The sequence below is a fragment of the Engraulis encrasicolus genome, chromosome 10, assembly GCF_034702125.1.
Source record: "Engraulis encrasicolus isolate BLACKSEA-1 chromosome 10, IST_EnEncr_1.0, whole genome shotgun sequence".
Taxonomy (NCBI): domain Eukaryota; kingdom Metazoa; phylum Chordata; class Actinopteri; order Clupeiformes; family Engraulidae; genus Engraulis; species Engraulis encrasicolus.
Window position 1 is genome coordinate 6133234 of NC_085866.1, and position 25772 is coordinate 6159005.

At 43.9% G+C, this 25772-nt stretch overlaps 3 protein-coding genes and 4 non-coding genes across 7 annotated transcripts; 4 read left to right on the forward strand and 3 right to left on the reverse strand.

Annotated features, from left to right (window-relative positions):
• The first annotated feature begins 489 nt into the window (after nt 1–489).
• On the forward strand, nt 490–561 carry trnah-gug (transfer RNA histidin (anticodon GUG)). The gene has a single exon. It is a non-coding gene; the product is annotated as a tRNA-His (tRNA).
• A 479-nt stretch (nt 562–1040) lies between these two features.
• On the reverse strand, nt 1041–1113 carry trnaf-gaa (transfer RNA phenylalanine (anticodon GAA)). The gene has a single exon. It is a non-coding gene; the product is annotated as a tRNA-Phe (tRNA).
• A 3918-nt stretch (nt 1114–5031) lies between these two features.
• On the reverse strand, nt 5032–8991 carry ebp (EBP cholestenol delta-isomerase). The gene is made up of 5 exons (XM_063209554.1): nt 8812–8991; nt 6908–7223; nt 6446–6482; nt 6121–6251; nt 5032–5342 (listed from the first exon to the last, which is right to left on the reverse strand). The coding sequence occupies exons 2-5, from the start codon at nt 7221–7223 to the stop codon at nt 5128–5130; spliced, it is 699 nt and encodes a 232-aa protein (XP_063065624.1). The 5' UTR covers nt 8812–8991; the 3' UTR covers nt 5032–5127.
• A 295-nt stretch (nt 8992–9286) lies between these two features.
• Nucleotides 9287–9358, reverse strand: trnah-gug (transfer RNA histidin (anticodon GUG)). The gene has a single exon. It is a non-coding gene; the product is annotated as a tRNA-His (tRNA).
• Nucleotides 9359–10000: 642 nt separating this feature from the next.
• trnae-uuc (transfer RNA glutamic acid (anticodon UUC)) lies at nt 10001–10072 on the forward strand. The gene has a single exon. It is a non-coding gene; the product is annotated as a tRNA-Glu (tRNA).
• A 162-nt stretch (nt 10073–10234) lies between these two features.
• On the forward strand, nt 10235–18903 carry ccdc115 (coiled-coil domain containing 115). The gene is made up of 6 exons (XM_063207939.1): nt 10235–10351; nt 14896–15026; nt 15414–15517; nt 15779–15903; nt 16344–16526; nt 18589–18903. The coding sequence occupies exons 2-6, from the start codon at nt 14910–14912 to the stop codon at nt 18720–18722; spliced, it is 663 nt and encodes a 220-aa protein (XP_063064009.1). The 5' UTR covers nt 10235–10351; nt 14896–14909; the 3' UTR covers nt 18723–18903.
• Nucleotides 18904–19206: 303 nt separating this feature from the next.
• Nucleotides 19207–23814, forward strand: si:dkey-109j17.5 (zinc finger BED domain-containing protein 4). Its single transcript, XM_063209555.1, has 4 exons — nt 19207–19380; nt 19551–19700; nt 20565–20915; nt 21781–23814. The coding sequence occupies exons 2-4, from the start codon at nt 19551–19553 to the stop codon at nt 23338–23340; spliced, it is 2061 nt and encodes a 686-aa protein (XP_063065625.1). The 5' UTR covers nt 19207–19380; the 3' UTR covers nt 23341–23814.
• Nucleotides 23815–25772: the final 1958 nt, after the last annotated feature.

Sequence of the window (25772 nt, forward strand, 5' to 3'; positions counted from 1 at the left end):
CTTTTTGAAGTGGGTATACTGTATACATTTGTGCTATTCAAAACAATGGATCAATCAATTTTAAGTGGGTATACTGAAATCCCTGAAATTTAGAAGTGGGTATACTCCGTATACCCGCGTTCTACGTAGACTACACCACTGCCATTAAGACAGTTTGAAAACCCAATCCACGGTCAAACGACCCATTCTAAAAATTACATTATGTTTATACTTAAATGCATTTTGGACCTGTTCAATGCATGTGGCTGGTTGTAGGCCTACAAGCAATTGGACTTCCTTTTTTTTTTTAAATTCCACTATCCCAAAGTATGGTAGTCTGTTCGTCTGAAACATGAGCTTTTTTTTTCTTTTTTCTTTTTTTAATGAATTCACTTTTTTTAAAGCATGGCATTGAGCCTATGTTTACTTGGGAATATGATGGCGCGTCATAGTCATTAGGGCAAGACCCCCTGTAATTATCAGCAGTAAGTATGCCTGGCTAAGTAGCTCGCCGTGATCGTATAGTGGTTAGTACTCTGCGTTGTGGCCGCAGCAACCCCGGTTCGAATCCGGGTCACGGCAGGTTGAAAGGAGAGGCCAAGTTTTGACACGAGCCTAAAGCATGATACAACATAGTTCCTGCTAACCACCAACAACTGTGGTGGTTCTGGTAACGGAGGGCTGCGATGTGAAGAGAACGAGTTGTTTTGGTGACAGGGTATGTTTCGACTTTGGAATTGCTGAAGGTTGGTTTCAGCTGTCGGTAAGCACATTGTTTTTGTAGAGAGGTGATTGATGAAGTAGAGTTGATCTGGAGTAACTACATTCGACGGTATGATGGTAGTAAGGTGCCTCTTATGATGATAAAATGATTTACAAAGCTGTTGGTCTAGCTGTCATTTGATGTGTGCATTACTGTTTTTGGCAGCAGGGGGCGCGTTGGCACGACCTTGTATCTTGCGCGCGCCCTTTGTTGATTTCCCGATTGTTTGTATCGTTGTTGGACCCACATTCAGATTTGAACAAAAAAACTACTATCTTCACAGTAGAAGGTTTCAAAATGCCGAAACCCGGGATCGAACCAGGGACCTTTAGATCTTCAGTCTAACGCTCTCCCAACTGAGCTATTTCGGCGTGCAGCCTGTTGATGCCGGAAGCTGCTAAATTTCGACATCCGGTTACAGTGAAGTAATGCATTTACAGTGCACCGGAGACCTGGACACATCTCTCTCTCTCTCTCTCACTCTCTCTCTTTCTCTGATCCTTCTATTGCATGTCAATGTCAGCCCCGGCCTCCTGTGGCTAAAAAGTGTGTGTTGGCAGTCTGTATCCAGCAGGGTTATGGCACTGATGCTGTAGTCTACTCTGGCCTGCCCACATTCCCCTGTCCTGAATCGAACTGAGCTTGTCTTGTCTGGGACAGATCTCATTCCATATATGGCACGTGACATTGCATTGCAAACTGTTCTGGAGCTGACTGGTGCTTCAATCCAGATTTGGGAGGGGATCCCTCAGGAGACAGTGTGTGGTCTCATTAGGAGCAAAAAGCATGCCATGTGAAGAGAGGTCTCAACTCCACAAGGAGGCCATATATAACACCACTGGCTGCAAACTCAAGCTCACAGAACATGTGCACAGGGCCAGATTAAGAGGGCCAGGCAAATGTACATAGACAGTGTCATAATTAGGAGTTAGGATAACATTTCTACTAACTGTGCTCAACACAACATATGTTTTTTTTCAATGTTGCATCTTGTCACAGTTGTTGCAATTTCCCCAGTTTTGGCCAATCAGGGCCCCCCTGGCAAAGATGGGGCCCCTAAGCTGCAGCTTGCCAGGCCGTGCCCTCCAGGTCAAGAGCAATGCAAACTTTCTGAGCTCGTGAAAAATAGGGCACTCCTCCCACTTTTTTTGTAAAGCAAACAACCATTAGCAAACCGAGGGAGGTCAACCATGTCGTTTGGGAAATGCTAATTGTTATGCTCTTGTTCAGACCTAGTCGAGAAGAGATTTGAAAGTCGATGATAATCAGGCTAGGCTGCGGCCATAGCTAGTCTGTGGGGCCCCTGGCAGGTGGGGGGCCCTAGGCTGCAGCCATATCTAGCCTGTGGTGGGGGGGCCTAGGCTGCAGCCTTATCTAGCCTGTGGTGGGGGCCCCTATGCTGCAGCCATATCTAGCCTGTTTTGGGGGCCCCTATGCTGCAGCCATATCTAGCCTGCGGTGGGGGCCCCTAGGCTGCAGCCATATCTAACCTATGCGTTAATCCGGCCCTGCATATCCGGCCGGTGCTGACTGCTGAACCGTTTCAGGTGGGCCACAGAGCTGGCTCTGAAAAACAACTTTCAAACCCAAAGTCATACTGTACTCTCACCCAGCAATCTTAAAATGGCTCTCCAGAGAGGGTTATTATTACATTACACTTAGCTGATGCTTTTTTTTAAAAAAAAAATCCAAAACGTTTTACAGATATTACAGGGCATTGTTTACAGTCCCTGGAGTAATCTGGGGTCAGGTCTAGTATCTAGTATCTAGTATCTAGTATCTTATCTAGTAAGTTACCTACTTCAAGGTCACTTCAGTCGTGAATGGAGGTGTTGGGAGAGGTATGGGCGGGATATTGCAGGTTTGAGATTATCCAAAAACATTTGCTCTGTACTGATTCATCATCTTTACATTTCATTACCATGTGTAGGAATTCAATTGTCAGCAAGTATGTCAGACTGAAAAATGAAAAAAGGTCATGCATAGGTTTCTTTATTACACGGACGCGTTTCGGCGCTCTGCCTTCCTCAGTGTGCAATAGGGTTAATGTCATATTGCACACTGAGGAAGGCAGAACGCCGAAGCACGTCTGTGTAATAAAGAAACCTATGCATGGTGCGACCTTTTTTCATTTTTCAGTTTTACAAAATTTTGGTCAGCACCCTTAAAAAGTAAGAGAAAAGCTGTTGGGTGACGCCTGCTCCAACCCTTATGAACAGCAAGTATGCCAGCACATATTATTTGTTATTATTAACAAAGCCAAGATGCATGTGACATCTGGCCCTTCGGCCAAAATACTGTAGGCCTAACTGCTGTAGTCCTATTCACTACTTATACTCATTCTAATATGGGGTGTCATTCCAAGTTATTTGGAGTGGGGTTTCGTGGGATGATAATATTTTGTTCTCACCACATTGACTTCACTATGTGATTAATAAAGATTTTCAAGTGGAACGTTTCATTGAATGTATGTAGCTGTGTGTAAGTTAATAGTATTCATGTGTTTGCTTCAATGCTTGATATTAAGTCCATGTATTATTTTTTATGCCACTTTTTGTGTTAAGCCGGATCACACAGCACTCTCGATTAAAAAGGTGCCAAACATAAACAAAAACTGTGTAAAATTGAAAGAAAAATGTCTGCACACTTAAATCCCCTTTGAGTTCTTTTTAATAGGCCAAGCTTTCGGTCTACTGATCTTCCTCAGGGCTCAGTTCAGGTACTGAGCTCGGTACTGAGCCCTGAGGAAGGTCAGTAGACCGAAAGCTTGGCCTATTAAAAAGAACTCAAAGGGGATTTAAGTGTGCAGACATTTTTCTTTCAATTATGCCACTTTTTGCAAACCGGTTGGGGTGTGACGTACTACAGAAGCCTGCGGCGTTCAACTAGTGCTCTCAATAATTTATACACATTACATCCATTTTGTAGTTTGAAGCTGTACGGGAAAAATGCTGTGACAGTGTGAAAATTACTCTGTACTTTATTTGAAAACAATAACATTGTAAACATGTCCACATTTTCTATTTCAATGACAATCTAAGGATGTATTGCTGAACTTCCTTCTTAGCAGCATTTAGCAGTTCAACTAAACAACTAAAACAAAACACCCAGAGCTACAACATGTACTCCACTCACTCAGCCATGTGATACTCTTCCACTGATAAACATGCTCATTGAGATTAAACATCACTTTACACCAGTGACTCTCCTGATGCAGTAATGTTCAGAGGTGTCAAAAGTAAAAGTAAAAATTGAAACACAGTTTCCTTCCAACACAATCTATCTTCCAACACAGTCTATCTATCTCATTAGCTGTGTGTAATAGCTATGTAATACCATTTGCTAGTGTTGTACAAACACCACAAATTTACTTTTCCTTTTGACACCTCTGGTAATGGCCAGTGATTCCTTTGCTCTTTTAAGTCCGGAGATTGTAGCCGTTCTATGGTCTATCTCCTTAACAAATAAACATTGAAATTAAATGCTACAGCGTTTGCCTAAGAGCCGGAGCCTTCTAAAAAACTAATGGGAATGTGTAAACGTCTAAACGGAATGTGTAAATTATCAAATTACTGTAGAGTTGTTATTACAACATTTATTAAGTAAAAACCCTGAGACCTTTTAAGGTTAAAAAAAAAAGATGAGACAGGATCTGAGTGAGATGAAGAAGATATTAGTGTTCTTTTCCCTTTATGTCTGGACACTGAAATATCCATGATGGTGATTGTGTACATAGTGCAGTCCAATTCATAGACTAAAATGATACAAGGTCACATGTCTGGTCACATTCTGAAATATCTGTCTCTATAAAAACATCTTTTGATGCCTCACAGCTTTGTTTGCATCATGCACATCACAAAAATAGGTGGTTTGATGTCTTTCTCTGAAAACAGTGAAATTAATTATATTCACACATTCTGTGTTTCATTGCCAATGGAATGATCTGAAGTAAAAACCTTGTTGCAGCATACAGTATTTCAAAAAGACTCAACATTAATGTAATCCACTTATACAAGGACTCTTCCAGCATTTAGTTTCCGTTTTCAGCATTTAAGGCCACGTCCCTGTTCGATCCATTAAAACAGCTAAAAAAACAAGAGAACAGCAATGTGGGTAAGCTTGGAGGCAATATGCCATCGGTCCTGACTAGTCCTTCTTGTTCTGAAACCCCTATGCACAGCCAGCCAGGTTCCAGGTGCTGATGAAGAGCAGTCATCAGTAATCCGAAGGAAACAAGGATCACCGCACGCTGGTGGACTTGATTTTGCTGCTTTTTTATTACTTGGTGAATAACGCGTTTCTTGAAACACATTGTTCACCAAGTAATAAAAAAGCAGCAAAATCAAGTCCACCAGTGTGCGGTCAGGTGATCCTTCCTGTTTCCTTTAGTCCTTCTTGTTCTTTGTTGCTTTGTCGGACATGGCCTGAGCCGTGGAGATCTGAATGCACGCGTCCACAATGAGGATGAGCGGGATGACTATCCACAGGCCGTTCATGAAGACAAAGTAGAACCAGAAGTAGATGGGATGTCCGAATTCACTGTGTATGTAGCCGTCTCTGTGCTCCGTGTAGAAGTACAGGACATCTCCATACAGCTGACCTGTGGAGAAGAAGCCAGTGGATTGCATTTCACATTCATTCATACCGGTTTGAGAAACACTAATTTATATACCGTGCTTATGTGCTGGAGCACTCAGATACTTTTTTAGTTATTATTTTATTGTCTTACAAACATGATGACTGACGTTTCGATGCAGTGCAGACTCTGAAGAAGGCAAGCAGTGTGTCGAAACATCAGTCATCATGTTTGCAGCAAAATAAAATTAAAAAGTATCTGAGTGCTCCAGTCATCCCTGGCCTAGTCTTTCTGAAGTGGATCAGTTTGCTTTCCATTGTCTATTAGATGATTTACAACTACCTCAAGGTTTAACTTAATCTGGGTCACTACTTAGCAAGTTCTTGGCATACTCCCCTAGTCTTAATGGGCTAATGTTGTCCAGTCTTGCACTTTAAATGTCTGTATGAGCACTGTCTATGTCCATACTGTCTTATGTCCATGTATGAGTACTGTCTATGTCTATACTGTCTATGTCCTTACCTAGATTAGTCTATGTCTGCATGGGAAAGCAAGAAACGTAATTTCAAATTCTTTCTATGACCAGTGCATGTAAAGAAATTGACAATAAAACCAACTTGACTTGACTTAAGGCCAACATAATGAATCTGGCAACTGCAAAATACCGTACCACATGTCCATGTGGGCATTATGTGTATTTATGTAAGCTTGACAGCTTGTATGTAAACTTGACACCTTAAGTTTCCCCCGAGGATCAATAAAGTTACTCCACTCTACTCTACTCTACTAGCTCCTTACTTACCCACAGAGATGATGAGCTGGAGAACAAAGCGGTACGGCTTGTTGTAGAGGAAGGCCAGCACGGCCCATAGGCTGAAGGGACCCCAGAAGAGCGCTGTTACCGTCTCCATGCAGACTGTGAAGTTATCAGCTCTGGGGAAAATAGACACTGTTATGCAGTAGCAACAATGGCCAGGTCAATAGCATAATATATTTATAATCTCTCTCGATGGGCCAACTCAATCCAACATGGTAACATAGTAATTTTAACCACTCTTTGATAATTATAAATTAGCCAGTGTTTGATTTGGTGTGTTTTTCAGAGTTGCAAAAACTGCCAAACTTACATCATGTATCGGCTATCTCCTTTGCCGTACTCCTTCCCTGTGAAACAGTTTAAAACAGTTTAATATCTCGCAATGTTGAAACAAAATTCATTTATGTCAATATTCATTATAGTCATCATCATTATTGTTTAATGCAGGATAATCAACTCTCCTGTGGATCACTGGAACTTGGTCTGTTGGCTGAGGTGTGTGTGTATGTTTGTTTGTGTGTGTGTGTGTGTGTTTGTGTGTGTTTGCGTGCGCCCACATAGTGCATCATTTGCCTTTGACCAGTCTGTCCTGTGGACACTTGAAAACTTTGCCTTTTTACCTGGACCATGCACAGGGGACTTCACTTTTTGTCACTCTGTGACCATGTACTATCTGCTGCTTAATACTTAAATTTCCTCCAGGATTAATAAATGCTTCTCTACTCTACTTAACTTTATTTTTTTGTTTGTCCAAACTGCAGCTTCAACTTACAGAGTTGAGAGTAGAGGCTCTGGTCGCCGAGGATCTCTGGGTAGTAGAGTGCAAACCAGCCCTCGATGACCCCATGGATGAAGGTGCACACGGCAAACCAGCAGACGGCCAACCGCCTCCCGTGACTGAGTTTGGTGGAGGTGCCGACTCCCCGGCCGCTGATGACCCAGGTGCTCAGCAGTATCACCCCCGACACAGAGAAGAGGGAGAGCAGGATCTCCTTCATGGAGAGGTCATTAGCGACGTAGCTAGGGAGAGAGAGGCTGCGCGGCCAGTAGGGATGGCCTGCAGGAACACGACCCGTTTGACTTGCCATCTGTCAAGAGAAGCAGAGGAAATGTGAAAAAATGTAGCGGTATTGCAAAGATGACACTTATTAAACAGATAAGATATGAAGTGTAGTGCTATGCAAAGATGACACTTATTAGCCACCTAATGCACACCTTCCCCTGACTAGTGGGACATATTACTACACGTTACTGTAGTGCTACTTTAAGCAGAATTTTAAGGAATAGAACACACCTCGGTCATTTGTCAGTAATAGAACATGCGAAGTCTAGCAGCATGCAAAGATGACACTTGTGTTTTCACACCTGTTTCCTTTCATCCATTTAACCCCTTAGCACAGACAAAGTCTATGTTATAACTTTACCGTCACCAAAATTGTAATCGTTATGTCTTAATCTGTTACTTAAGGCTCTCGGTAATGTCATAGCAATGTTGTTATTGTGTAGTTGAGTATTTTCAGCAAATAGTGAATAGGCCCGCCGGCGACGCCCATCTGTACTAAGAGGCTAAACGAACTCAGACCTGTGACTCAGCATTTTCTGAACATGTGTGAACGCTCCAAAGTGTACCTGGTCCCCTCGGAAGTGAACCGCACTGAGACCTTTATTGATGTGGTCTCAGTACGGTTTGCTTATGAGTCCTGAAAAGTTACACTTGTGACTGGGTCTAGTCACTTAAGGAGAGCTAGAGAGGACCAGGTGTGATCAAAAATAGGACTGACACACCATAAAAGCCTAACTGGACCAGAAAAAGCAGCCAGTTCTTTTTGTACTACACTCACAGTATGAACAAAAAACGAATTGAGTTATTTTGCTGTCGGTTCACTTTTTGGTTCACTTAAAGGGGACTAGTTGTGAAAATACCCTTAGTAGCCTAATGCACATCTTCCTACCAGTCGGACACATAACTACACTTCACTTCCATAGTACACTACACTGAATCCTGGTCATTGGTCAGTAATGGTTCGAACAAATTTATGACAGGTGCACTGTCACATACATTTGTAGACACAGACATGGATGAGGCATATATTTATAAATATCACTTAATACACCACACCTCCCCTGTGTCTATGCTGCACCTATGGAGACCCTGTATAGTTTGCTACTGTTCAGCTTATTTATTTAGGCATAGGTATTCTATTGGTGAATGAATCTCAAACGCAGCTCAGACTCATGTTGTTCACGCAGCACTCAATTCCAGCACTTAAGTACAGTGTCATATAGTAACCTTGTTGTAACCATATTGCAACCCCTGTTCTTCTAGAATGTTATGCAAACATTCTATAGCTCCCATTATAGAACGTAGAACGCCACAAGTGCTTGTGACAGCCGAGTGAGAGCAGAGGGACTGGAGAATAGCTCTTTCTTTAGAATCTCTGATGAGAACTCAAAAACCTTAAAATTGTATTCACTATGGGATGGTCAAAGGTCTTAAGCACGATCTAGGCTGAAATATAACTTCCGCAAACCGATGCATTTCAGAAGAGTCGTAGTGCTGCTACCTTTTCTACATCCCAAATGCACAGACAGACAGACATAGATAAGAACTAAATGAGGCTGAATGGAACGAAGTAATCCTTCGCAGAAAGCAGTGTGTGTGCGTGCTCGACTTACGTTTGTAGATGGTTAGTCGGCGTGCGTTCCTGTTCACTTTGTCCACAACCGCAGATACAGATGGGTCGAGAAGTTAGAGAGAGCACCTGTGCTTTAATAACTAATCGTTTAAATTGCACCACTAATGTTACAATACATCGCGCCTTTGTCAGTTTAGTTGAACATTTCCTATCTGCTCAGGACGCCCATGTGATCAATGCAGCCAATGAGCAGCATAGGATTCAGTAGCTGGAGAGAGGCGATTGGAGTGATGAGGCATTCGATTGGATGGCTATCTCGGAACATCCCATCGTCATATGTGTTTGCGACATAGATTAAACTCCCCTTGATATTACGAAGTGATACAAATCCTTTTTAATTGTTGTTTTGACGAAAACATAGTAATATGCAACGTTAAGAAATAATATGCATGTGTAGCGCTGATGAATGCGGTAAAATCAAAAATTGACCCCATGCCGTGTCAGGGATTTATCCCTGCCGTGACCCGGATTCGAACCGGGGTTGCTGCGGCCACAACGCAGAGTACTAACCACTATACGATCACGGCGCGCTACTGGGGTCGTTGTAGAAGGTGCTTGAAAAAGGGTTTATGAACAAGACACATGCGTGGCAGCCAAAGCTCCATCAAGAAATGTGTTCGTGATGTAACTTTTTGTGAATTACACATGCGAATTCTGGGGCATGTGGAGGGTATTTTGTAGCTTAGTTTTACGGTAAAACGTTTACCAGACCACATTAATTACTTCGTAATTGAGTTTCAGTAAGTAATTCAAAATGAATGCCTGGCCTGTCGGTATAGATATTTTGCAGATGGTGGTTATTTTGCAATGCCTGAGTTAAAACGAGAGACAACACATTTCGGAACTTTGTTGTGGAATGGTGGAAACCTAGGACTAGCCCTACAAGAAAAGAAAATATTTCAATACAAAACTATTCATCACATCAACAATACTTTCAGCAGTGTACCTGGAGGTGTTTAGATCTTCAAAAGAAGCTGGTATGACATCAGCGCGCAGTGCATTTCTTCAGAGGGAGCGCAGCGTTGTAGAACCTTTGCTGAAAACCTAAATTCCGATTTTAATCCGAACTTAAATTACAACGAACAAGCAAGAATTAATTTACGTTGCATTAAACCCATGGTTTTAGTACAAACCAATTATAAACTGAGGGTGGTTAAATAGACATACAGTCCCATATGGTCTAGCGGTTAGGATTCCTGGTTTTCACCCAGGCGGCCCGGGTTCGACTCCCGGTATGGGAATGAAATTTTTTTTTCATCGTGCATTGGAGATGTTTGCTCGATTTAATTACCTCTTTGCACTCATTTGTATTTTGGTTCCAAGTGCTGGTGCATACGCAATACTGGTAAATATAATCAAGGGGTTTTGCGAGGGCTTAGCTAGGATGCCTCACAGCACTGAATGATGATGGGTGGGTGTCATGTGACAGTGAAATACGGAAGTAATCCAGCAAACATCGCAGCTCTGTAGCTTAACGAAGGACCTAAACACTACAATAACACACCTCGTCAAAGACCAAGGTAATATTGAATTTCACCTTTTAAACAATCTATAAAAACCCTCTGTGAGATATTATAGACTATCTGAAGGGCTTGTGCGGCATTTCCTCACGTATAAATGCAACTTGATGGGGAATTAGCCAGTTTACACGTAGGCATTGTAGCAACCCAATGTAAGTAGGCTGCCGGATGTGAGTGCCCGGATATCCGCCCGAGTATTTACGTCTATTTTACCTCAGCTACTCGATTTCGGTCGTGTATTTACGACAGTTTAACCTCAGCTACTTGATTTCGGTCCGATTTGAGTCTGACTGAAGATGGAAGGGACATAGGTGCCGTGCGTAAAGAGCCCACAGCACATCGCCGTTTCGGCGACACCAGAGAGTTCCTTGATCTCCCAATCAAAAGAATAGGCCCGGTGACCAATAACATCAAAATAATAAAAATTATATATAAATTATATATAAAATTATAACCGAATTGATTTGGGTGTGAAAATTAAACTGTCTCAACCTGGCACCTAAAGGGAATCCATCAAAAGATAACGGCGTTACTTTCTCGTCGGCATTATTTTGTTTTTATTATCCAGGAGGACTGAGCTGAAAACTGCAGCAGTCACCTTCCACAGTTCTACTGCTCTGAAGCACGTGCGTGTCTAAGCAAATCATCCTGCCCATTCGCAATGTTAAATAAAAAGTTTTGCACAAGACTATAGCCTAAAATAGATACACTGTCACAGACAGAATAGCCCGTTTCGGAAAGCATTAAAGTCACGAGTTTACCCAGTCTAAATGTAGCTAGCACTCGAGAAGTTTCTGAGTTGTACTCCTTACATTAGTGAAACATAACATCAGGATATCCTACAAGTTAAAAGAATATCTGGGCATATCCTTCTCTCTGAGTTAGAAAACAGCAGCTATGCCGCATATTGTGTAGTTATTATTTGGTGGTGCAAAAACAACACGCGAAACCATGCCGCACATTGTGCCATTATTATTGGTGATGCCGAAACAACAAAGCCAGATTAGTGACCCAGAGCCTGCTTAGTACATTTAGACATAGCCTACTCATTTGATTGTGCCATGTACATTTAAAAGTGTCAGTGCAGAATCAAACTGGGCGCTGAATATAAACATTGGAGCCATTCTCCCTCCGTGTCTAGATACAGTCAGAGGTGCGCGCGCACGCTCTTATTTCTGTATTATATGAAAATGTCCCAAAACGGTCACAACATCAGAGGACCTTCGTGGTGGAGGATAGCCTACTTGCGGCGGGGGCCGAGACCGAGTTGTTACGGACACTCTTAATATTATTTAAGGGACAGACCATGCTCGATACTTTACCCGGTCTAAATGTAGCACTCGAAAAGTTATGCCACATATTGTGCAGATTATTTGGTGATGCCAACCACACGTGAAACTAGGCATAGGCTATTGGAGACTACAGCATATCATTTAGAAAAATACTATTCATTTGATTGTGCTACATAAACTTAAAAGTGTAAGTACAGAATCAAACGGGACGCTGAAATATTGGAGCCAGTAACTTAGTGTCCGATGGATATTGTGCAGATGTGTGTGCGCGCGCACAACTAATTTCTCCCCCATCTCTTTGCTAATCAAGCCTCCGATCTCCAAAAAGACACGGGCACTCAGGATAACTGTTTACACGAGCTGTTTAAATAATGTGATGCACGTTCTTCATGACATGGCATGGTTTGGCCACCCTAAATTCAACATGACTGCATTCGCACATATCGTTTAAACATCCATGGTGGAATTGTCACTCTTAATGTGCAAGTATTAGATATGAAAAAAAAATCCTAAAACGGTCACAACATCAGAGGACCCGTGGTGGTGTGGTGGATATTTTCGGCGGGGGCCGAGGCATGGTTTGGCCACCCTAAATTCAACATGACTGCATTCGCACATATCGTTAAAACATCCATGATGGAATTGTCACTCTTAATGTGCAAGTATTAGATATGAAAAAAAATCCTAAAATGGTCACAACACCAGAGGACCCGTGGTGGTGTGGTGGATATTTGCAGCGGGGGCCGAGGCGAGTTGTTATGGTAGGCTACAATTATAGAAGGGACAGTCAGGCGACACAGCGCGACTCACATAGGGTAGCTGTGGTGCCGCAAAGCATTCCTGATGGTGGAAATGAATGCAAATGCATGCAGATACTCGGGCGGATATCCGGGCACTCACATCCGGCAGCCTACTTACATTGGGTTGCTACAGGCATCACCATTGTTAACGTGTAGGCCTATGTAGTAGTAGTAGTAGTAGTAGTAGTAGTAGTAGTAGCTTTATTGTCCCCCATGGGGGAAATTTCTTCTAGTGAGAGGTGCGTAAGACATGAAAACAAACACAATACAGTCAGATTCCCAAGCACATTTACCCCAAGCAACACATTCCCCATGGGCGTAATTTATGGTGGGGACGGTAGGGACACGTCCCCACCAATATTTAGCCCCCTACTGTGTAATCACGACCAGTGTTGCCGGTAACGTTGTAGTCGCACTACTTTTTTTCAGTAACGAGTAGGCCTAGTCTAACAACTACCATTTCAAAACGTCAGATTAAAGTTACTTATGTAAGACACCGTGCGTTACTATTTCTGGTACATAGGCCTGCCTACAGTACTTTTTGTTTCAAGCGAGGAGTTTGTGGCGACGCCTGAGTATATGATATGAAAAAAAACTTTTTATGAAAACTTTTATGAAATGAGATAGAGGGATAACTTTGCCCTGCCATTAAATCAGATTGTGGTGAAATGTAGTAGCCTAGTCCTACGTATAGGCCTACAAACGGTTCTGAATCTTAATTAGCCTATTCCAACAGTTGTGCCGACATCATCGGCAATTTCTAATTCACTATTTGGGTGCAGGGACCGGAGCCCTGCAGATGCGTATAATAGCCTAGTTGCGTGACAAGCAGAGAGAGGCGGAGAAAGGTGAAGGATAAAGTGGCCTATTTAAGAAGAAATGTGGTATCTGCGCAGCGCAGATAATAACGAATTGAAATGCACACTTGATCTACTAATACGGGTGTAGCCTATTTAAACTACAGTCGAAAGGACGGGCAGGCTTCAGAATCTTCAATCTTCCTTTTCAAAAAAATCCGTCGGACAAACCTCTGTTAACGCGACCCATGTGGTAAATGAAAGAGTTCCTAAAGGAAGGCTACACTTCGGCAAAACATTTCCCTTATTTCATATTAAATTAACCTGACTTGGTTTTACAGGGTATTTAACTGTAGGACTACTTGAGTAGCCTAGACTAATTGCTGCGACTTGGTTCTGATCTCGCTGAACATCCAACGCGGCTGAAATGGAAGCCTTCTTCCATGAAGAGTATGTAACCAACATCATTCAAAAATCGCAGATAGGCCTACACCTACTCATTGTGTTGTATTGCATTTCGGTCATGTAGAAGGGCTACAAAGCTAACTGGTATGTTGTAGCATTAAAATTCGCCTACAACGTGACACAGTTGGTGCGCAAATATGTGGTGACATCGCTGGGATTTCTGTCAAGACGCGCTGCGCAAAAACACTTGCACGCGCACGTGTGTTGCCTGTAGGCTGCTATGATGCAAACGCAGCTACAGGCAGGGAGAAAGCGAGAGATAGGGAGTTAGCCTATGAGAATGTGTTGTTTTGTATGTAGGCTACAACAGTCCACACAGCATCGCTAATTTTGGAGGATAAAAAGGGTCAGTCGGCACCGGAACCCCCAAAAATTTTCTTATTTATTTTTTATTTAAAAAAACATGCAAGCTTATTTCAAGAAAAGGTTTGCAAATGTCAGTGTCATTTTTGTTGCTGTTAAAATAGGCCTAAATGTCAATAAAGTGAGTAGGCTAGGCCTATTGGCAGAACTGGTGATCATTTTCATGTTAGGCAATACCACTTTGCTGACATTTGAACCCAAAGCTACTTATATGTTATTGGTAACAGTCTCTGGAGCAATGTTGTATCAGAACTAGCTGCTTTGGTCAATTTCACTCCAGTCATGGATGGAGGTGTAAACAGAGGTAGCTTAGGGTGGGATTTAAGCCTGCAACCGTGTGATTGAAAGACCAACTTCCTAAGGAACGCTCGTTGACATATCATCTGCTCATTGATATAACATCTGTGTGCCATGAACTTATGATTGGTAATCCCCCCCCCCCCCCCCACACACACACACACAGACACAATGAAAATGGTCAAAAATCATCCCCCTCTAAAACCATTGAGCTACATTAATTCATAGGCTAATACATTCACATATTGCGTTAAAATTGTACTTTTAACAATTGTATTTTCTAAATTTTCTCGGGGGAGAAACCCTCGAACCCCCACCAATTTTGTGTCCCCACCAATGTCAAAGTCAAAGTTACTCCCTTGCACAAGACATTGGACAAAAACAGATGTCATCCATCAACAGTGGTCAGTCCCAGTTAACCCCATAGCGTGGATAAAGCATGGGAGGATGTGCAAGCAGCAAATAAATAAATAGATAAGCAAAACATTCTAAAAAAAAAAAAAAAATGTAACTGTGTTTTCCCCCTAAAGACTAAACCGTGAAAATGGGATTGGAAGTGGACCAAGCTTCGCTCCGTTTGGATTCCAAACTGCTGCTGTTCATGGACCAATTGGAGGATTTGGAGAAGAAAAGAGCGAAACTCAATTCTCTAATTGAAGAGGTCATCTTCTTTAAATGTGTTTCAAATATGCAACGATTAGCTAGATGTGTCAATATTTAGAACCGGTGAACTAAATGAATAGTTCAACCAACGTTTAGAACAGAAAAAACCCTGCCTAACGTTCCTTCCAACACAGATGACTGTCACAGTCACAGACTGCCTGTCTTGAGTGGTCATGTTGATCAGCTGATTTCAGAACTAGTTGGGTCAAATTCATGACAGGGTTTTTACTTTCTGAACCACAGATTTGATGAATTTGTGATTAACTTAATAAACTTGATAACACAGTAATGACACATTGATCCAGTACTAGTCTAAGGTAGTACGTTGATTGCTTATATGTATAATTATTTGTGTATATTTATGCTGCAATCATATCTTGTACAGGGTTGGTTCTCCATATCCAAAGCTCGGTACTCCATGGGGAACAAACAAGTCTCAACGCTTCAATATGCCAGCGAAATGGTTCCTCTTGTTCGCGTCCACACAAAGTGAGTAACTCAACCAGTCCCCTTATTTACATTAAAACAAAGACATGTCTTTCATATTATGTTGCTATGGCTCTACTCTACTGTATACCTATAATACATTCCTGCAAACGTTGTCATCTGTTAAAACAAACCCCCAAACCTCTGGCGTGTGCCAGTGATGGTGTGAGTGAACGGACCTATTAGTTTAGGATATGAGTTTTCTAATACTGACAATAATAATAATAATAATAATAATAATTGTATTGTATTTCCTTCACACAGAGTGCTTGATTCTGGTGAAGCTGAGTTTGAGACGAGACGAGAGGAAGGGCAGGTTTGCGGCGGTGACAAAGATGACACAGTGGAGGATATTGGTCCTCAAGAGGAAAGCACTGCATCCAGTGAAGGTATTGTATTTTATCTGCTGGTCTGTCTTTGGCTGCGTTCATGATGGCTCATTGCTGCTTTTGCTGTGCTGCGTGCATGCACACTTTGCCATTTCAATGCATTACCAGAATGCCTTTTTCTTAGTCATTATTGGCTCTCAAAAATGTTTGTTATATGAGCGTTCCTGGACTCAGTTAATGCAATTATCTCTGATCGTCTGTCTTTTGCTTGGTCACTGATGGCTCTCTCTTGGGCCACTACACACTTTACACGTGCAATATATATAATGGTTTAAATTTTGAACTGTATGCAACAGCTGCCACCGAAATCAGCATTTGTTTTATTGTCAGCTGCTTTCTTTGCAAAAGCAAGCGATGCCAGCATGCAAAATGCAAACACTTTCACAACAAACACAATGCCTTGAGCACATCCTAAGCAAAGTTGACTTTTCTCACCTCAGGACTTAGAAGAAGAGGGCACAAGAAACAAACTGAGGAGAAGCTAGAGGAGTCCAGCGTACAACAGAAGGCAGCATCACACAGAACGGCAACAGACCACAAAGACCCTCAGCAAGACCCACTGAAATGGTTCGGCATCCTTGTCCCTCAAAACCTGAAGCAAGCACAGTCTGCTTTTAAACAAGGTAAGAGAGATGGAAATGATAGTTTATGAAGTCATTGGGTGCATCCCAATATGTGACCTTGCCTCCTCCACTTGTGCTTGTCTCCTCGCCCCGCCTCCTGGCCCCTCCTCCGTGGAGAAAACGATAAAGTTTCCCAGCTGTCAGCCTAGCCACAACAACTTTTGAGGGACTGTTTTTCATTCACCATAACAATTGCAAATGAGAAAAAGACTCTACAATTGAGCTTTTTCCAAGATATTGAAATATAATGCTGTTGTCAGTGATGTCATCATGACGAGAAGCGAGTGGAGGAGGCAAGTGGAGGAGGCAAGTGGAGGAGGCAAGTGGAGGAGGCGAGTGGAGGAGGCGAGTGGAGGAGGCAAGGTTGCATATTGGGTCACATATTAAGACATTATCCCTTACGTCTGGGGTGGGGAACCTTTGACATTCGAGGGGCCACTTCAAATTCATCCGAGGGCCGTAAAAGTCCTCCGAGGGCCGTACTATGAACACAAACCAGGTGTTCCCCCTGCACTTTTGGCCTTTATTGAAAGCAGCCACCTTTAAAACAAACCCCACCTTCTCTAGGTCCCCTGAATATAACTTACTGTAATTGTATTGCAAATGTGTTTTCTAAGACTCCATTACAAAATATGTCACATTTCATGTGAGGCTGCATAACATTAAAATTACATCGGGGGCCGCATAAAACTGCCTCAAGGGCCGCAAACGGCCCTCGAGACATAGGTTCCCCACCCCTGCCTTAAGTTAACAGAAACCCTTACGTTATCCCTTAGAAATGCATTCACACTAATGTGTCAATGAGCACAGTTACATGCACAGAATATTTCAGTTTGCGCACATCCACAAAAACAATAATCCAGGTGCCGGGCAAAAGTGGTAGACAGTGGTCCGCAATCTATGCTTGTGCTCCAAAAATTATACACTTTATTTCATTAAACAAGCAGCAACGTTTCGATCCGCCACTGGGATCTTCCTCAGGCCAAATTTTTTGGTTTATAAGAAATTCTGGAATATCCAATTTACATGTGTGGACAGTAGAATGATGTTCTACCAAAATAAAGGTGCCGGTATGCTTGCTGCAAGACACGCGAGCGCGTGCACGATTCGTTCATGAACGCGTTAACATGCGTATTTAATGTCAATTTCGCGCGCGTTGGACACGGCAGCCAAATGCGTGCGTCAGGTGCAATAGGCTATCTTCAAACTCGCTGGGGGCGATCGTAAGATAGACTGCGCAGTTCCACGCGTGTGCTTGATATGAAAACGACAATGGCAGCAACTTTTAAGAGCGTCTCATTGAGTTTGTCCGCCAGTATTTTGCGTCTTGGTCAACTGCTTTTGAAGCAAGCATGTGATGCCGGTTGCTCGCGGTGACGCGCGTAATTTATAGCAAGCATACCGGCACCTTAATTCAGGCAAGGCCACATTGGGGTTGAATAAAGAGATGCATTAGTCGTGCCCGAACCAAATACTGCCACCATTGCATACCAGTGCATGTAACTGCACTCAATGCAACCCTCCCTTTGTGTGGCATGTTTTCTGAAAGTTCTACGTACAGTCCCCTCCAAAAGTCATGGAACAGCTGCCCAAATTATGTTGTTTTGTCCATCGAAGACTTTATTTAGCAATGCATGACTCCTTAACTTTTTTGTCCTGGGTTTATACCTAAAGAAACTGGATTTCTTGTGAAAGAGGACAAACCAACACAGGGAACAGAGGGATGTGAATGGGGGGAATGCATTCCATTGAGTCCATTCCATTCCATTCCATTCCACTGAGCAAAAGTTGTGTTCTTCAGTATCCTACACATGGATGAAAATCCAATAGAACTTGAGTGGAATGTGATGGAAGAGAGTAATGTAGTATTTGATATGTTCAGCTGTTTGTCTACCCCCCTGCTTCCCTGCCTGCAAACATATGCAACAGTCACAGTATTCTTCTCATCCCTAGTGAAGACCTCGGTTTGTCACTAGAAGTAAAATGCTTCACACGAGTCAATGAACAAATTATTGGTGCCATTCTCCTAATGGTCTGATCATTGTGTATATCATTTTGGCAGTGATTGAACTTTCAGCTGAGATCGCAGCGCTACAGGGTGCAGTCTTGGCCTCCAGGAGTGAGCTTCAAGAACTGATGAAGGAGAAACAGAAGAGCACCGCCACTGGACAGAAGACGGAAGAGACAGAAGAATGATGTCATTATTATTAACATTAATTTATAATGCATTACATCAGTATTCAATGTCACCCAAATGTGTTGTCTTTCAGCAGATTCAGAGATGTTTACCGGTACATATTTTGTTTTCCTTTGTATTTTAAAAGGGACTTTATGAACTCCTGCTATGAAAAATGTTAAATAAATTATTTAATTCTAAAAAAAATTATTTTGTATGTTTTTTTTGTCTGTTTGATTGATTGATTGATTGATTGCCACTGAATGGTCTTCATCTATTATGGTAGATGAGGAATTGCATTGTGGCCATTCTATGCCATGAATTTGAAGGCTTTTCAGTCATTATTATTTAAATGGCATGGATATATATTATATGACATAGCCTACATTATTTGACGCCACACTCCGAAGAGAGACGAGATTCGGCGGAACTGTCGGAAACACAAAATCCCTGTGCTGTCTACTTCCTGGTCCCGCTAGGCAGCAGTCAGTACAGTAGCTGGAATAAGGAAGAGCCGTGGGTACCATCGGTGGGGATGAACGTCTGCGAACCAGACATTTCGGATAAACTATTCGTTTGTAATAGACCTGTTTACATTGTTCCTTGATTGGCTTCTCATCCAAACAACGGGATGCATCTTCCTTTTCCGGGTTGGATTATTTTTAAGGCACCACCAAGGTCCGACAACAAACCAGTTGTCATTTTCCTATTGTTACATGAATGCTAGCCATCGCATGTCGTATTGATGCTGTCCATATCACGAGGGGTTTTCAGTCTAAAGAAGTTATCTCAAACGACAGTCTTATGAAGTTGGTTTTACCGTCAAGTAAACTGCTTTACATTTGTAGATGGCGTCTAATACAAGAGTGTCCATCCTCGACTACTTCAATATTGTATTTGAAGGAGAAAATGGGAAGATTGAATCCAACTGTAAGGCGTGTGGTACCAGGATTCAAGCAAAGCGCACGGTCACATCCAACTTCGTTACACACCTAAAGGTAGGTAAGATGATGGTAATTATTTCCACTTTTTCTGATGGGCAATTTTAAAAGCCAATCAGATGTTATGGTCTAACATGCAACATTGTAACGGGTTCTACGGACCCACAATCAGAAGCGTCACATCTTGTAGGCCTGCATGTTTAGCACCTTGTTGCCAAAACTTGGCATTCCATATCCCCACAGACTTACACCCTGATTTTAATATAAACACAACCGATGATATTTAGTCATCATTAACCAGTATCCCAGTTGATGACAAAAAAAACAAAGTTTAACTAAGTTGTTATTAGTAGCATCTCCAATGGTGCCCTTGCGCACTTCAGTGTTCTTATTTCAGTGCGTATGGCGATTACGCACTGAAACATAATGCCTTAAGTGCACAAGTGCACCGTCTGAGAAGCAAAAATAGTAGCCTGCTGTATATCTTAGGGAAACAGGAAATTGTGTTTTATTTGGCTATAAAATACATTGTAATTTTGCACATTGGTGCAAGTACAGATCCTGGCAATTAAAAAAATATTTCCATAATTCCATCAATAATGTCCAATCATACATTTGTGTATTTTTACATATTTGGCCCTCCAGCGCCAAAAAAAAAACATGAATTAAGGAATTCACATTATTAGAATGTTGTAATAAAATCACAATTTTCTTCAGAAAAAAGAAAGAATTGGAAAAGTTCAAAATGTGGGCAATGCATCTACAATCCATGAAAGTTTATTGATGGAATTATGGAAATTATTTTTTCATAAATAACTTTTTCATGATATTCTACTAATGGGGCCAGGATCTGTATAGCTAAACATTATGTGATTTTCTCTTACTACTCTCTTTGTGCTCTCCCAACTCCCTACTTCCCAGCGCAAACACCAGGCCATGTACGATGAGTTTGTGAGGCGGAAAGATGTCAAAAGAGAAGCCTACTCGTCTGGAACCCTGCAGACCTTCTCCGCCAACACCAGCGGTGGCGGCGGGTCCAGAGCCTCCTTCCAAAACCCCGGCACCACGCAGGTGGTGAAATTTGACCGCGGCGACCCGCGACAGACTCTGGTATCGGAGGCCATAGCCAAGATGATCGTGCGGGACCTGCAGCCGGTCCAGATCGTGGAGAACGAGGGCTTCCGCGAGCTCCTTAAGCTGCTGGAGCCGCGCTACACTCCCGAGCCCTGCCACTACATCCAGCAGCAGCTGCTGCCTGCATACGCGTACCAGGTATCCCAGACAAATACAACCCGCCATACAGTGATCTACAAACATTTTTCCCCCAGGGCCAAATTATGTAGTGCAAATGAGGCTTAGGGCCAAACGAATCGTCTGACTATATGGCCGCAGATGGCACACATGTACAGTATGCAGGGGCGCCGCTAAAAATTGTGGGCCCCATGAAAGATTCAAATTTTGAGCCCCCAAAATGACAAATTATGTTGTTAGCATCCTTCCAGGGGCCCTGTCAGTGGGCCCTTAGAATCTGTACCACCTTTCCCCCCCCTCGCGGCACCCATGACAGTATGTTTTCATTTGTTCCAACCTAATGGAGGGCCAAATGTTCACCATGCCCGGGCCGGATCTGGCCCGCGGGCCGCCATTTGGAGACCACTGCCGTAGTAGATCATTTATACCCACCACTACATCCCTGTTAAATAAGGACCCACCTGTAAAATTATACCTTAAAATAACCCATTGCACTTGGTCTCTGAATAACTGCACTTTACCATGGTACTCTGTCCAAAAATATGAGGGGGTATTGTCTTATCCTTTGTCATCCTATCTTTTTGTCCTGGTAGGGGATTGTGTAACTGTATCAGACGCACTATCAATGACACATTACAATCATCTATCTTTCAGTCTAGCTCTCCAAATCCGCCAAGCCCCCACACTGGCTACGTTCAAAAAGCACCTGAAATAACATTTATTCACTGAGGCCTATGGTCCTTAACCATTCTGCCCCCTAACTCCACTTCTACACCCTCCTCCCTTCTCCCCTCTATTCTCTAGCCCCATCTCCTTTTGTAAAGTGACCTTGGGTTACTTGAAAGTCACTATAACTAAGCAATTCTTATTTATTGTTATCACCCAGGTCCAGCTGGCCACCAAGCAGGCCCTGATTGGAGCAGAGTCCTGCAGCGTGACCCTTGACCTGTGGAGAGCGGGGGCTGGGGCCGGAGCGAGCGGCTACCTGGGCGTCACCTGTCACTTCATCACCACCGACTGGCAGATGAAGACGGCGCTCTTGGCCTGCGTGCACCTCACGGGCCACCACATCCCCCAGCGCGTGCTCTCGGAGTTTGAGGAGATCTCCCACGCCCACGGCATCGCCGGGATGGTGTTCCGCGTGGTGGCCGACCTGTCGCCCTGTGACACCAGACCCCCGTTACGACTGCCAGGATTCAGCCTGCACTGCAACGGAGAGGAGGACGAGGACGAGGAGGAGGAAGAGGAGAGCAGCGATGAAGAGACGGGTGTGGGTGGTGAGGCCAAAGACGCAGCCATGGCAGGTGTAGTAGGCATGGATAACAACATGGACAGCTCCCTGGGCCAGTGCTTGGGCCGCTGCCGCATAGACTGTTTCGCCCGCTCGCTGGGTCTGTGCGTGCGGGAAGGTCTCCGCTCCTCAACGCAGATCTCCATCGTCCTGGCCAAGGCGGCGTGCTTTTACAACTACGTCACGGCCACCGTGGCTCCTGAGAAACTCGGACAGGTGTTCGGCCCAGGGATGAGTCCAGTAGCCTCCGCACAACAAGCCTCCTCCCACACCACCACCACCACCACTAGCCAGGCCGGCGACCGGCTGCTGTGGAACGTCCAGCTGAAGGCCGTGAGGCGCATGCTGGAGTCTCTGGACTTCCTGGAGGACATCGTGGACAGGCAGGACCTGGCCCTCAGCGGCCTGGAGAAGGCACTCCTCCGGGAGCTGGTGGAGGTGCTGGAGCCCTTTGAGGAGGCCACGGACATGGTGCTGGTGGTGGACAAACACGTGGCCATCAGCCTGGCTCTGCCCTGCGTGCTGGGCCTGCGCAAGCACCTGTCGGAAACGACCACCGCAACTAACACGCGACACTGCACCGCCATCGTCGCCAGCCTGGCCCAGGCGCTCGATCGCAGGCTAGCCGGCATCCTGGAGGACCCGCTCTACGTGACGGCTACGACCCTCGACCCGCAGTTCAAGCTGACGTGGAGCAGCGACACCGACTGGCACAAGCAGGTGCTCCTGGAGGAGATAGCCAAGCACACCCAGTCGCCCGCCATCAGCCCCACCGAGGCCAGCCCCCTCGAGGCGGCCCAGGCGGCTCAACCCTCGCCGTCCAAGCGCGGCAGCAAGCTGTTCTCCTTCATCAAGCAGAGGCCCACCACGCAGGCCAAGAGCCTGGAGCAGGAGCTGGCCGCCTACCTGCACGAGGGCCCCACGGAGGAGGAGCCGCTGCACTACTGGAGGCGCAAGTCCATCGACTTCCCTCTGCTGGCGCAGGTGGCCAAGAAGGTGTTCACCGTGCCCGCCACCACCACGGCTGTGGAGAGGATATTCAGCACCGTCGGGAAGCAGAGCGCCGGGGCGGGGGCCGAGAGGTGCCGGCAACTACCAAAGAACCTGGAAACGCTTATATATTTGAAGGCCAATTATAAGTTGCTCTGGACATAAGCTATATACTTACCTATATACTAAGAAGCTGGTTCAGGAGTTAACCAGACTAAGTTAAGTCAAGTTAAGTTAATTATCTAATAGAAGAGCCTGAAGTCTTAAGAAAATGAGGACTCCAGACTCTTCTATGAGATGATTTACCTCTTAACTTAACCTGGTTCATTCCTGCACCAGCTTCTAGTATACAGTATGTACCCCCATGGAATTGGCCAGAGAGGAACTCTGCAGGAGCTTTCGTCTCCTGGCATGATTCTCTTTCAAGACTTTGACATTGATAAAGTTTATAGGCCTGATGGCTCACGTCAAGTGCAAATCCAAATGCAATTTGCAAGTGCAGAGCTGCAAGTGTGACCAAAAACATAATCAGATGATCTGTCTGTTATGTACGTACTGTATCTTTGAAGTAACGAATCATTTATATACAACACTCTTACTGTATACCAATGGCAACTAATTAAAGTAGTTTAGAACCCACTGTTGTACTCCTGAACTATTTACAAACACTAAGAGTTGATCGTTGACTGCAGAGTTTTATTCCTTTCATTCTCACCTTCAGTATTGTGACACTGAAATGAATATTGAAATGAACAGTACATTTAGAAAAGGGCATACTTCTTTATACAAAATTATCACCCGATGAGCAGACCTAACGTCTTCTGATTGGCTGAGCAGGTGTCCATTATTCCGCCTCGTCCACTATTTCCCTTGATATCGGGACACCTCGTCTGCCGTTATTCCTTACTTATTACACAAAACTGTATGTCACACTGAAGACATTAGTTGGGTATACTAAGAACCTGGTAAATAATAAACCAGGCTTAGTCAACCTACAGGAAGTTGTAAACCGGCAAATAGATGTACCTGCAGGCATGACACATCATTTAGTTAAGAAAATGAGGACTCCAGACTCTTCTATTAGATTATTTCCATCTACCTCGAAGTTCACTTAACCTGGTTTACTACTGGGGCAGCTGTGGCCCAGTGGTTAGAGAGTTGGTCTTTCATTCTAGGGCTTGCCGGGTCAAATCCCCCCTGACCTCTTCCTACATCTCCATCCATGGCTTAAGTGCCCTTGAGCAAGGCACCCAACCCCACATTGCTCCAGGGACAGTAACAAATACCCTGAATACTTTGAATAAAATGAAAGCGTCAGCTAAGTAATGTAATGTAATGAACCAGCTACTTAGTATAACCCCCAGGGCAGAGAGGAAACATCAATTGTTTTGCATAGTCAGATGTAACAGCTCAAATTCAGTGTTTTACAAGGAAGTTTCATGCATTATGTTTTTTAGAAACATACTGTATAGTCCTGTAATGTCTCAATGTCTACATTTAGCTTATGTGCATTTAAATCACTGACATGGATGTGCAATAGGCTAATAATGTAAATCATGCAGTCTATATTTAAAGTTTACACCTCCTCGCCGTGAGACACAGGCTACATCTGTGTACTGGGAAAATCTGTCAGTACCACATTGCTCTACAGATTCCGTCAGAAATATCACACAGACTCCATTTGTAGAGATTATGATTGAAGAGGTACATTTGCACGGCGGAAAGATAATTATCTCTAAACTAGAAGAATAGCTTTGAAGCAGCCTATTAGTGTGTGTGTGTGTGTGTGTGTCTTCAGACATAATGTCCTGTAGTAATTGGAATGAAGAAACAGAGGCATTTTGCAGACATGGAGGCGTGAAGGACCCTTTTGCACATTTTCAGTTTGTGGGCTTTTGTGTGTGCACAGCCATTCTGCTCACAGCAGGCGCTGATGGTGCTGCCAGGTAATTGGAAATGATTACATTTCAGAGCGCAGAGGAATTGGATGAAGAAGCTGACTCCACCCCAGGCCTGCTGACAGCATTGGTCGCGCCCGGGACAAAGTCATAGGAAAAGACCCCCCACGCAATGCATACAATGTAATCAGGACCCAATTCTGGGCCCCCTCTCTCCCTGGGCCCGGGGCAACATATCCCTTTGTCCCACTCTGTCGGCTGCCCTGTCTCTCTCAACACAAAGGGTTTCTTTTCAGTGGGCCGGGCCGGCAGGGTGGGGCTGCACAGGGGCCACTGTAGTGCTGTGTAAGGCCTATTAATAGCAGATGCAGATGCAGATGAGGACATTGAATTGGCAGGCAAGTGGGCAGCAAGGGACACATTGTGAAGCGGAACGCACTATCGCGGAACGCCGCGGAAATGTGGCTGATAAAGAAATTATGCAATATAATACATATTTGTCTAAATTGATAAGTTAATGCTAGTCAGTGGAATCTTTCATCTGCCAAAGTAAATATAGGTCGCCCCAGTCAGCTGCAACTTCGAACGTAGGTCGTGTGACGTCCCCAAATGTGTTTCTTTTTAAGCTTGTGTGGTATCGGATGCGATGCCATGTTACGGCTTGTTGGTTTGGGGTGCCTTGAAATTTCTCATGAATTG